Consider the following 13,912-nt stretch of genomic DNA (forward strand, 5'->3'; position numbering starts at 1 on the left):
CTCTGTTGACTCTGTTGCCTTCTGACATACTTAGTGTCCCTCAAGGCCTCACTACTGGCAACCCTCTGTGTCACTTGCCAGAACTTAATGCTGTCTTTTTTTATTGCGCTTTGTGTCCACACACTGCAACATGGCTACATTTGAAAGAATGAGAAAATGTGTCAATCCTACACCAACAGTCAGCACTTTTGATGGAGAAAAACCCTTTTTTGTCAGTGTTGGGAAAAGAGCAACAGCAAGTTTGATTGGAAGCACTTGTCTTGTTATTTTCGACTTGCTGCAGAAACTCCATTCAGCATCTATCTGTTGATAATTAACTAATAACTAATTTAATTTTAATGGGAAGCATCTTTTGTGATAACAGCACAATTACGGCAGCGAGCAGTATTGAAAAGCCGTCCCATTGTTGTTTGCCGGTGTGTGGCGTTTCATTTCCCCGTTGTTGCGTCCCACAGAGACCGCGGATTGTGTCCCGGCAGTTGTTGTCCCCGTCTACCGCATGTGGCATTTCATTTCCCACTTGTTGAGTCCCCTTGAGCTGCCCAGTGTCATGGCAGTTGTCGCCGGCGTGTGGCATTTTATTGCCCCGTTGTCGCATCCCCCAGAGACTGAGATCGTGTCCCGGCGGCCGTTGTTGTCCCCCAAAGCAAGGTGCTGCAGCCCAGACTCATGGCAATTTGAGAAATGGTCACGTTCCCATTTAGTGGTGACCACCACGAAATAAATGAGAAAATTGTGTCCCTGTTGACAAATCAATAGATCAAAATAATGTGACCATTTCACGAACTGCCGTGAGACCAGGTTGCTATCTGGCATTTACACTAAAGGACTGGCATAACAATTCCTCCTGGGGTGCATAAAACATGAACAACTACAGTGTCTGCGTGTGTAAGGAGTCTTAAGTTTTTAAAGTTTGCAACAAGTTAATCTACTGACAGTAATCTACTTGATGACAAGTTTTAATTTCCTTGAACAGTGATTATGGGGACACTTATTAAAAGCATTGATAGGCCTGGGTCTGGGTGACAAACAACTTTTCAATTGATCTTACTATAAAAGTGAAAAGGTCCCGTATAAGAACAAAATGTTCACCTGTCCGATCAATTGATTGCACAGTCATCCTCGCAAGTAAGAACTTAAAACCATTACATCATTTTTTTCCACAGGACTTGGGATACATATTCTAAATTAAACTTTGCCAGAAGCTTTATAATTCCTTGCTCATCTTGCCTTGTTGTGATCTCATTCTGCAGTGCTGTCCTCATGATAAATCACTATTTCCCATCATCTCCTCAGACATCTGCATACATTACCCCTGCAGGCACCAAGTCTTGACGATTGAGCAAGAAAGGATGAAAAATAGCACTTTTCATTTGTATTGAGAGTTATAGCAGTAGTATATTCTACCTGATTAGAGTATTTGTAAGTGGAGGTAAAAGCCAGCCGGTCTGATGTTATGGACTGTTGGTCTAATAGATTACCTTCGGTCCTGTGTTTAAGGGGTAAACCAGCTGTCCTGGTTGACCTGTTTCAACACCTGGCACAGATCTCCCTGGCTGGGAGGCTGCAGCTGCGCAGGCTTACAAACTGTTCGAACAGGGTGTTGTTTTTAGCCATAGTATAGCCACAACATTCAGGAAACATAAGCTGTATAGTATGTCCCGCAAGTACCTTGTTGTAATCTTCAGTGTTCTAGTTTTTTCTAGTACACACGAGAAAGACAATTGAATATAGAGAATGAAAAAACTAATTTAAGTTATAAATGACCTTAAAAATCAAATAGTATAATATCAAATGTTCATTAGCCATGCCATTAACTGCTGTAAATACTATCATTCAGAATTATTTAACCAGTCTTTCATTGATTTCAACAGCATTGATACTGTGACCACAATGGTTTGGTAAAACAAGTACCAGGAGGCCATACTGCAGTGAGTTTAGCTGCAGACTGTGATTTTGTGAGTTTGGTCTCCCTAAATTTTACAGTTAAAAAAAGGGAATTCATTTTCTTTTATAAATTGCATTATTTCATTATTTAATGTGTATTGAATGGAAAAAAATGCAGTACAAGTAGATGGAAATAGCACTGTATTTCCATATATAAAATCTACATTTATTACTATTTATCAAGAGTACTGAGGTCACATTGAATAAAAAAACAAACAACATAAATTTTACAGTAATAACAAACTTTAGACAATTCACGGAGTTTTTGTAAAATATCTTTCTACCAACGTTGTTAATTTAATCAGGTTATTTGACAGCAGACATTTCAGTCGCACACATGAGATCACCCTGTCTACTTCTACTGTCAGGAATCAAACTAAACAAATTTCTGGATACAAATAAAAAAAATATTTACAAGAGAGAATACTCTACCTGAGAGTCGGATCAGGGTTTTTCCAGCCTGGGCGTACTGCCAGCTGTGGTTATCCAGCACTGCCATTGCAAACCAAAACCTGCGCCAAACTGTCCCTATCAAACTAGGCCTACACTGCACCCTACACAGGTCCTCGGCGATAATCAACCTACCGCTTCCAGCTTTCTAACCGTCCCATTGTTGTATGGCGAGGAGGCAACTGAACAACAGCCGGGCCATATATTTGCCAACGCCCCTGCCACCCACTGAGCTGCAGAAATCCAAAAGCACTGCCAGCTCCTTCTTGCCTTCACCAACCGGCTTTTCTTTGCTGTGCCCCCCCATGTCACTTACCCCTCCCCAAAACAAGATTTAGTAACAAATGCTGCTTTGCATTAAACAGTTTCTCCCCTGTGTGCCTGGCTAGCTACTCGCAGCGAGAAAAAAAATTAAGCCAGCCAAAAAAGGATGCAAAAGTACACTGGTAATCAGTTCAGGTTTTAAATTTGAACCTTTACACCATCATGATGTCCATAAACCTCAAAAACACTAAAACAACATCCTCTGGTCATACATTTATTGAGACCAAATTATCTTGGTGTTTCCCCTTTGATGAGTATGGCTAAATTTGATTCAAATATTCATGCATATCCACTTCCACAAAACAGTTGCTTGACTGGGAGGTGGCCTCTTTTGAACTGAGGAAATGAAACAAAGAGCGTGTTTGCTGTTTACTCCTAGAGAGAATACAGTCAGCTTCTTTGTTGTCTCTCAGAGGAAAAGTCGAGGGGGATTACCATTATTTTGCAAAACTGTGAGGAAAGCTCCGATAAGCTTTAAAAATGGGATTATGTGACACGGAGCTCAAAAGCAAGGTACAAAAAAAAGTCACGAAGCAACTCCTTTGATTAACATGCGTCAGTGCATGAGCTGCATCAAACACATTGATATCAAAGTGTTGACATAATAGGTAGGCTGCAATACAATGCGAAACATGCTTAAAACATTAACATACAAATTTGCACACACATTTTTATCTAGCATTCCCTCTACTGTACGCCCCTTGTCTAGGTCCACCTACCAACTTTGTTAGCTGTCTGCCATGGTTCCATAGTCAGCCGACCCTTCCTGTCCTTCAGAAAGCCCATGTAGTGGAAACGGAACCACATGGTCAGACTAGCAATGTTCTGTGTCACAGATAACAATCCAAAGTGCGCTGACGTGACACAAAGGAGCTCCCAAAAGTGGTGATCCTGTGGGTTAGGTATATACCGCAACTTGTAAAGAATTTGATCCCCAAGACTGAGGTGCCAATTTTGTTCTCTGGTGGATTAAATTATTATTATTCAAGCACGACGAAGCTGAAAGATAACAGTGTTACGTTGATGGCATTCATGTCCTGACTCTGTGTGTGAGAGTTGACAGCCTTCTCTTGTCTCTGTGAGTTGGAAGTAAGGTCTGTCCTGCTGTACAGTATGTGTATGCACATGACCCAGGTCACATATCTGAATGACCCTGTTGGAATAAATAACTGAGAAGGATTATCACCTCTGAGAAAGAGGCATGGTGTTTTTCGGGGGGTGGGGGAAGAGTCAGCTGTGGGGGATATACAAACCGATTTGTGAGCGTGTAGGTCAAGTCTTTGCAGCTGTAGATGACTTGTTTGTTTATTTTGCAGAAGATATTACATCTGTGTTATGATACGCTGTATATATATACATAGACTAACCATATTACCATCATCATTCTCCAATGGAACTTAACTTTAAATGTAGTTTTGCTGAGACACAGTGCCTGTGTGTGTATCTGTCTGTAATTTGTTGGCCCCTCTCATTACGCCTTTACTACCTTGATCTTCATTTGCTTTCTGTCATCTTTTATTCAATTATAATATGAATTGATCAAGATGACAGTAATATTCTTTTTACTAATACAATGTTAACTGTTGCATGTTGCACTGTTACTGTGGCAGAAAGAGAGATAGAACAAGAGTGGACCATGAGATAAGTAGTGACTGTGAGAGGGATCAACACTGTAAGAAAGCATTAAAGCCCTTTTCAGTGCTGAGCGTTCATGTGCATCTCTCTGCTTGTAAGCCCACAACAGTATACAGTACAAACTCCCTGGGCAGCCAGCTGAGTCGCATCAACACATCAATGAAGTAGAGAGGAGGACGCTTTGTACGGCTCAGGGAACACCATTCATCAGCTTCCTTCATCCAAACCGTGCTCCGATTGTCCCGCCCGTACAACAAAACCAAGCCAATAAACCCCAGTGCACCAAATAACACTTGACAGGCAGGGTGCAGAAGGGAGAGAGAGTAAAGAGTGTGTTTGTCTGTGGTCCACAGTGTTACTAACTGCCTCAGAACAAAAGAGGAGAGAATGGGAAAGAGGAAGGAGAGAAAGTGCTCGGGACAAAACCATGTCAGCTGTCCCTCATTCATTTTACACAGTAATGGCCCAAAGCAGATGGGAACTCATAGGTGGAATTTACAGGGGAGGATGGGGGGTTACAACCCCATCTTTCTACCATTAATTCATGCAGAAGAATTCACCAGAATGCAGGAAAATAAGTTTTTGACATTCAAAATTTCAATGTTGCTCAAAAGCGGAGATATTAACACACCCATTGTTGAACCCAAAGTTACGCCCTTGCTTGAACTGAGTCGGAGAGAGATGATGAGAGTCAAAAAGAGGAGGATAAGTCTCCATCCTCTTGTTTTAATGAACACTTTCTAATTCTAACCATATCAAACTAGAATTACCGCCTCACTGTTGCATGCCTTTGTTAACTAGTCAAGTTGCTGTTTACATCCATGTCTGCCCAGAATCATATACTTCACTGAAAACTTGTGGGCACCCAAAATAAGTGTGGCCAATTCAGTGAAATATGGTCATAACCTCGCCTTCTGTTCCATAGGCATGGCATTGAATAACGGCTAAAAAAGTGTTTTTGCAGAACATAATGATGTCACAGTGAACATGACCTTTGGCCTAGGTTGAGTACAAAATCTCATCACTTCATTATTCTATCTTGTCAGACTATTGTATGACATGTTGTCATAATAAGTAAGGTTCCAGTTAACTAAAAAACAGAATACAGGTATGTTTTTTTTAAACATACCTTGACATTGTGGTGTTTGCTTATAAGGTACAAAGCATTAATGTCATGCTGCCCCTAACAATCACGGGCCTCCAGAAAGCCCAAAAAAATAAGAAGTGGCTGATAAAAACAACACAGGATACACGTGATGGAAGCAAGCATTCATTAAAAACAAACACACGCCATCTTATGTGGAAAGCAGCAACCAAATGCCATAATGTTTTTATTGTTACTTGTGCTCAATAAAAATATGTAATTTTTCCACATAAACTGCTTTTATTCACATAAAGGTAGATGGTAAGAACATGCACTGATTGACGTTTTATGTTTGCATGAATTTCCCAAATTAACTTAAAACTTGGAAACACTGCCAGAGATTTAGAGAGCGACACAGGGAGCGGACTGTTAAAAATAAACAAATAATGCTAGAGAGAAATCCAGTGCAGGCAACTTTTTTTGCCAAACACTGTACAACACAAAAGGAGAAAATGCTGCATAAATAACAGTATGCAACAAGTGTGTTCCGGCGTGGGATAAAACATGAAGGTCCATCACCCCATTTCACACTTGAACTGTCAGGTCAGTCAAACCATGACCTGAAATGACAGCAGTACTAACAGAGCAACAGCTGAGCTCAGTTAATAGGATTATTTACTCCTACAAACCTCCTGGACAATACTTAAAATTAACACATGATTAACATAAAGAGCAGTCATTAACACAAGTGTTGTGATGACGCTGGAATCTGCAATTTAGAAATGTTTGACTTTGTTGAGATAAAGTAGCAAACAGGAGTCTCTGTAAAACTTGTCTATGGTAAACAACAGAAAAATATCAGGGATGCTTAAAATAATCCAGCAGCGACTTAAGTGTCTGCTCTTTCCTGTGTCAGTTGCTATTGAAACAAAAAGGAAAGATAAACAAAACCTGAAATAAAGTGCAAAACTACTGCTGTGCAACCATGCTGCCTTTTTTAAATTTCTTTTTTTATGACCAGCATATGTAATGAATGCTTCTAACAGCGTGTTAATAAAGCAAACTCTGGTTTCTGTCCCAACAAATCCAGCAAACAAACTATAACTGGATCCAATTGTCTTTAGAGTGAAGTGTGTGCGTGTTTGTGTGCACCTTCAGGGCTTCTAGCTAGCCAAAGGCAGGATAGTTCCTGTTTACAAGCTCAGAGTGAGAGCCAGTTCCCAGAGGGAGACACACAAAGACACACACATGCACATACCTTTGGTAGTTCTAAACATTACTGTTTATTACAAAGGCCTACGTTTGTGGATGTCTATATGTATGTAGAAAGAATTTGTGTGACTTTTTGCCACTGGTGAACACATGCATCCCTCTCTCCTCTCCTGTCACCCTCTCTCTGCTCCTCTCTGGTCTTCTTTCTAAGTCCATCTTTTCTCTGATATCCTCCTACCTCCCTCATTCTCACATTTTCCTATGGTCTTCCTCACTATTTCTTCCTTTCTCACTCCTTTTATCCCTTTCTGACACTCTTATGAGTCATTTCCAATCCTACCCTTCCTGACCTCATCTCTCCTGTCTTTTTGCATGCCTCTCTGTCACTCCATTCCTCTGTGAATAGATTTTCACTAGACCTGACCTCAACAAAGACAATTGTCCTGTTGAGTACACACCAGACCGGGAACTACAGGCTACGGCTCCACAGCCTGTCTCCATGCCAGGAGGCAAGTGGATCCCATGGCTATCCACTGTTATTACGGCCCTGAAAACAACTGGCTTATGCAAACGGGGAGCCACGGGACTCTCGAATGGAATATCTTACTTACATGGATGGGTACACACATGCATGCATGCACAACCACCCTGATAGATTGGCCTCTAATTATTATGCCACTGAAACCTTACTTGTTCTGAAGAAGCCTATTGAGCCTAATATACTCATTGTCATGTGCAAATAATCATGTTTTGCAGTGCCAAAATAACAACATGAAACATGAAATAAATAAGCTGTACTTACTCGTGGGAGTATGTTTGCAACCTACCAGTGGATTTTACAGTGGATTTACAAAGGAGAGATATTTTACGCCAATTCAGACTGCTGAACTGGTCCAAATTTGATCTCATCTAGTTTTTTTCATATTTTGTTAAGACTCCCAAGTGTCTCAGAGGGAATGGGGGGGGGGGGGGGGGGGAGTGGGGGCTGAGAGACACAGGGAAACAGAAAGAGGTGAGAAAAATGAGAAGTAGGGACCGGAAGAGAGAAAAATACATACACAAACATTTCTCCAGAATGGTTTGTCTCTGCTTCCAATTTAGGATGCTCTCTTCAAGGCATTTAATTGTAGGTCTTTTTATGACTTTGGGGCCGGAACTCCAAAAAAACAACACAGAACCACATCTGAATCCAGACTCCACCCCAACTGCATATAGATAGGATACCATACATAGTCATGTTATACTTTCTGTTTTTATCTGCATGATTTTTCAATGGGAATGACAGATGAATGCGATACATGCATAGTGTAAATATGCAAGTGAGATTATTCTAAGGAGAGAGAAAGAGAGACATGGACTTACAAACTAACTTCTTGAACTTGTCTCACACAGTAGGGGTCAGATTGACAGATAAAAGCATCCACATAAAAATGTGTATGTAGCATGTGTCAATGGGTTTCTGGAGGAACGGTTTGCAGTGTGAAAGTCAGACTGAAAATTTGCTCCCAGATATATTCTCTTTAAGCCTACATATCTTTTCAAAGTTTTCATAAACACCTACATGACAGCCACACATTAGAAAAGATTGAAATAGCAATTAAGAAAATACTGTCTTGTAGGAAAAAATGTGAGGCGCCTCACATTAGCTTTAGCGTTTGACTGCAATGGTTGACTTTTGGACATTACTCAAAAAACACAATCCGCTATTTTCACTTAAACTGAAAAAGCAAGTATTTTTTAATCAGAAATTAAATCCTCACAGCACTTCCCACAGTATCTGGTTGAGAACACTGACGGTTTATTAATCTGCCACATCTTATTTGCATCAACAGCCATGTCAAACACCTGAGAAGGAAAATAAAGGAGGGTAAAAAAAAATGATATGTCTGACAATAAATAAGTGCCTCTGCTTTGAGAATCAGTGCAGTTACATCAACATTATCTTAACATATAAACCTATTCATAACATATAGCAGGATAAGAGAGAGGAGAATATCCAAATGAAGGGAGCATTCTAAAGATTCCTGACCCTCCAATTCCCATCATCCAGCTGCAGATGAATCCATATTGACGGGCTACTTATGTTAATATGCTAATATTAAATGCTTATGGGTCACTACACTTTTTTCACAAGAAGCTCATCTCTCACTGTTCGCACAAGGGAAGGGTTCAGGGTGTCAATGGGAAAAGGGAGAGATAACTGGATTGTTTTCTCATGTTATCACCCTCAGGACCCAGGGTGCAGTTCTAGTGTTTGAGGGATAGAATAACATCTGGCACAATGTGGGAAACTCAAATTAACTTAATCCTAAAAACACCTTATTTACGGATCATGGAAACAGGGCATCACAGAGAGTGTCTGCTGCTAATCCTATGAAGTATGAACTGCATACACTGACAGATAAAGCTACTCATGCCGTGAGAGATAGCATAGCAGCAGCATTCTCCTTCTGACACAGTATTTTCTTCATTATTATCAGTGACTAATTTTAGATACACAGTATAAACAGACTTTTTCTGTTACATATTTAGCTTTAGTCCATTACAATCCACAAGCCACACACCTGGAGAGTGGGTCAAAGTGAATATCACGCTATGTGCAACGCCACGTCAGCTCCAACACTTAAATTATCACCTAATCGACCAACCAAGGACAACAAGCCAACTTCTCATTCAATCTCAAGAGTGAAAGGAAGGTTATGAAGTGCAAGAGAAAGAGGCTTGGGATTAAGTGTTGATTCTTTACTGAGAATGCTTCACTTCAAGCTTCTTTAGTTAATTATGTTCAACACTGAATTTGAGAGTTATTTTAGATAATAATAATAATAATAATAATAATAATAATAATAATAATAGTCTAAAACATGTTTGTCGTGATTTGTGAAAATGAACTACCGCCTTCAAGATGCAAGAGAAGAGAGAGAGAACTTAAGACATAAACCTGTGTTGTCCAATCTGGCACTATTTCAGAGACAAAGAAGAATGAATATAATAAAAGACGTGTTTGCTCGTTTATTAATCAGGTACAAGCGGTTATCCTTTAATCATTTAACCGTATTAAATAAATAACGGTAGAGAAAGCCGATGAGTCAATATGAGGAAGGTGCTTCAAATATTCATCAGAATCCCTTTATAAAAATATCATGTAACTTTGGAAGAAGAAATTGCACATCTGTCCTCTTATAAAGGAAAAAATGTAATACATAAGAATAAAAATGCCCTCTTACTCAGTTCCATACATTCAGGGGTTTTGTTTCTGGTATGAACAGTATCATATGGAGGCTAAAATTATTGAGACATTTGACAAACAAACTATCAAAACTCTTCTACTGTTGAGCTATAGCATTTCCCACCATGTAAGTGTCACTTAGAGTTTGGCCTCAGTGGCCAATGCTCAGCAAATGTTACATGGATTTCAAAGGTTCATGTCTTCACTCTGTGATCTATAGTTCTGGGAGGGCTTATAAAAGCAACATATGTCTATTATTAAATTGAGACGTATTTGTCTTTTATGTTGAAAAGCACTGGCAGTATGATCAGCTTCTCTGATGGTCACACACCCCCTGCATGTAAACACAAACCTTTGCAGGAGGAGAAGTGAGACCACATGACTCACATGCATTCATTAGTTAGCTTGCAGACCAAAAATAGAAAGTTGCGATGCTGTCAAGAAGCAGCTCTAAGTAAAGAGCAGAGTTTAGCCAAATGCTGTCATTGGGCCATACAAGTTCACCAATATGATAAATGCATTATCATGTGGGTAGTGAAACACAAAACGTTAACACACTTTAAAATACACATTATGAATGTGGTTGTGAATAAACACACACAGAAACATGTAAAACATTTCAAAGTCAAAAGTGTGGACTTGCATCACTTTTGCTGTGTAACTTTGTCCGCTGTCTAATGTTAAATAATTCAGGCTTGCCTTGTAAAACATAACGTACTTACAAGGTCCAGGAGACAGGATTTGGTTGGACATGTCTTCAGCTTGTGACTGCTCCCTCCACACTTAAACTAGTCATCTGACCAATAAAGCAAGCAGCATGACAGCACAGGAGGGTTTCCATCTATGTATGAGCTTCCAAAGCATTAAATATTGTAGAACCTCCCCCTCTAAGAAAAACACTTTCAGGTTTTAAGAATCAAAGCCTTAACCCCCTGCGTTCTTCTCCATTATCAACACAGCAAGTATACACCTTCTTTAGGAGTCCCGTTTTGTTAATGATGCAATCTCCACTGCAACATAGAACAACAGGGTGTTAATCAATCCTATTCTTAAGAAAAAGAAAATTGGAAAAAAAATCTGTATTAGTTCCACTCCATGTGCGTAAATATCTGATGTCTGCCTGTGGTGTCACTATAACAGTAAAAATGCCACACTGCAGCTAAGGGTCAAACATGTATCTATAATATTTTATCATGAAAATTATCCAAATTATTACTGTATTTGCAGAGATATAACAATCCTATCACACAATCCCAAAATCATGCAGATTTCATTCTGAATGAATGAATGAATGTAAATCAATCCAGTAAAATGTCTTCAGAATTAGCATTGCTCCTGACAACCATCTTCTCAACCATCAAAAAGAGCGAATGCATCCATCAAAAGAGATTGAGACAGCATTATGGTGATATTCCTCTGTCCCTGGAGCAGCCAAGCATCTTTTATATCCCTCGAGTAAAGGAGCGGCCAGCACGTACCCTTCATGCTTAACCCCTCCCCCGTTGGCAATCTCTAGCAAGCTATTGGCTGGTGTACCGGGGAGAGGTTGGTGGCGATTGGACAGGTGATGGAGCGGAACCTCGCTTTCCTATGCATCAGTGCTCTCCAGGAAAAGACCGGGGTTGGAGAGCAAGAGAGAGAGAGTGGACAAAGATGATGATGTGGGAAATAGGAATGATATGATGGTTGGAGGGGGAGGGAGCTAAATGACGAAGGGAGGGAGGAGAAAGTGAGGTACGGAGGAGAGGATAAAAGACAAAAAGAGGGAGGTTGAAAATGAGGTACAATGCGCTGCTTACCTATATTTTATCCAACCCTGTCCATATATAACATCCATAAGATATTTCACTTTCATTTCTAATACTAACGTCAAGCAGAGAGAACGAGAGTGATGAAAGTACAGTGAATCTGACGTCAACACTGCCGAGGAACACACTCACTGACTTAAGGGAAAACGCAGTTTGCAACAGATGGAAGCATACAGCATGATGGTATATTTATGTATTTAATGTGTGTGTTTGTATATGGAGGGCCGGGTTCTGCTGTGCATGTTGAGGAGGTAAACCTGTTTTGGTGCTTGGTTGGTGCTGATCTATCACTGAAGGTGTTTGACTTTGAAAGTGTGTATAACGTGCCTATCATTCGTCACTTATTTATTTTGCAATGAGTAGTGTAGACTGTGAAAACAAATCTCCCAGTGCACAATAAAGACTATCTATATCTATCTATCTATCTATCTATCTATCTATCTGATGCCCTTGAATAATCAAGATGGTAAAGAGAAAACAATTATAATATTTCCACCTTGTCCAGTGGATGCCTTCTTTTACATTTTAACACTTTTTTATCAGCTATTAAAAACATTGCAGAGATAAATGAATATATGAATTGTGGAATTTGGGGCTTTGAGTCAAAGCTTATTAAAATGGCCAGGAAACCCATTGCACATTACATTTTAATCAGTTTAATTCTATTCAGAAAATTCTGATGACATGACATTAAATGATTCAGTAATAAACAACAATTAAAATAATGAAAGCTGTGTCCAAAGACCCTTATTCAGTAATATAATAACATCAATTCAACAATGTGCATGGTCTTAATAAGCAAACTGATCAATTTGATCAAAAAGCTCCAGTTAAATGAACTGATGTGCTGTTTGGACAAAGAAAGTTTTCAGATTCCTTTCCACCAATCTTTTTGGATTTGATTGTCTTGTTATTTGCAGCCACAGGAGATATTACTTGGCTAAACAGATATCATTATGTTGATATCCTGTGACAGGAGGATGCAAGCTGTGCTCTTTCTAAAACCAACACAGCCAGTGTTCCACAGCATGATCCAATTAAGGACGTCTGCACAAACACACATACATAGACACAAAGAGGTACACGGAGAGGTCAGGATGCACACATCCATGTGCACATCTGAATGAATTGCATGCACAGAGACACAAAAACATGACACATACATGCTTGGTAAAGAGTCCAGCTGTCTCTGCGTAAGACACCACAAGGAGTCAAACTGGCTTTCCTCTCTTTCATCCCTTCTCCACTGTGCGTGCATGCGTGCTTGTGTGTGTGTGTGTGAGTGTAAGATTTCCAAAATTGCAACTGTCACAAAGAATTTTGACTTTTAAGTCCTTTGAAACCTATAACATTCCAGTCTGATATGACAGGCTGCAAATAAATTAAAAATTAAATAAAAGAAAATGAAAACAAGATAAAATTAAAAGGCTGTCATGTATTTGTACATTACAGTGGATACTTTACAATGTCCCTTTCCCATAGTAGTAAATACATAATGAAGTCTCAGGGTTTACATGCCATGCCCTAACTTGTCCGTTGTAAGATCTGGTGTCAACCTCAGACTACTACGCAAACCCCAGTGCCACAGTACAAGCTTCACTGAGAGCTATATCAGTCATAAAGTGAGATCACACACTCTCTTGTAGACACAAGATGGATGGTCTGAGCTTGTACATAATATATTCCTTCATGGAATTTATGGTTGATGCTTTACGTGCATACATGCAAATTAGGTGACAGCACCTCACCTAACCAGCTTTTCAGCAAGCCAAGTTCAAATGAAGTTCAGCCAACCTCTTGGTTAAGCTGTGATATTACTGAACACACACCGCACGTGCTATACAGGAAATGATACAGAACTGTAACTTACATTATAGCTAAAAACTTCATCCTTAAGCCTGATTTTCACTGTGAATTTTTGTTGCAACCGTATGTAATTGCCTACCATCTTTGAAATATATAAAAGGACAGAAAGAGAGAGAAACTGAGCTCGAAAAAAAAAGATATGGTGTAAGAGAGAAAAGAAGGAAAGAGAGAGAGTAAACAAAACACACTCAAACACACACCACCACATCTACAATTACACTATATGGAGTTTAGTTCTTCCCACCCTGGCCTCTGCAGGGGAGAAGAAAAAAAACAAAAATCCAATGAACTCCAGAGAAAACCACTTCCTCCACTGCTTAGAAGTGAGTGTGTGTGTGTGCGTGTGTGTGTGTGTGT

The 13,912-nt window shown here is 39.7% G+C and overlaps 1 protein-coding gene across 8 annotated transcripts in view; it reads right to left on the reverse strand.

Moving 5' to 3' along the window:
• The window catches only part of triob (trio Rho guanine nucleotide exchange factor b), a 121,418-nt gene that overhangs the window by 91,463 nt on the left and 16,043 nt on the right, over window positions 1–13,912 (reverse strand). Inside the window, exon 1 of one of the 8 annotated variants that reach the window (XM_032517635.1) lies at window positions 10,604–10,649. The exons of 5 other annotated variants lie outside the window; for them this stretch is intronic. In XM_032517635.1, the coding sequence (XP_032373526.1) occupies window positions 10,604–10,634 (31 nt within the window). In that variant the 5' untranslated portion in view covers window positions 10,635–10,649. Of the gene's footprint in view, window positions 1–2,379; window positions 2,529–3,440; window positions 3,544–10,603; window positions 10,650–13,912 lie in introns of those variants that run through there. 2 more of the 8 variants (XM_032517633.1, XM_032517634.1) reach the window with 2 other exon arrangements.

The sequence above is a fragment of the Etheostoma spectabile genome, chromosome 6 (assembly GCF_008692095.1).
Source record: "Etheostoma spectabile isolate EspeVRDwgs_2016 chromosome 6, UIUC_Espe_1.0, whole genome shotgun sequence".
In the NCBI taxonomy this organism is placed as follows: Eukaryota; Metazoa; Chordata; class Actinopteri; order Perciformes; family Percidae; genus Etheostoma; species Etheostoma spectabile.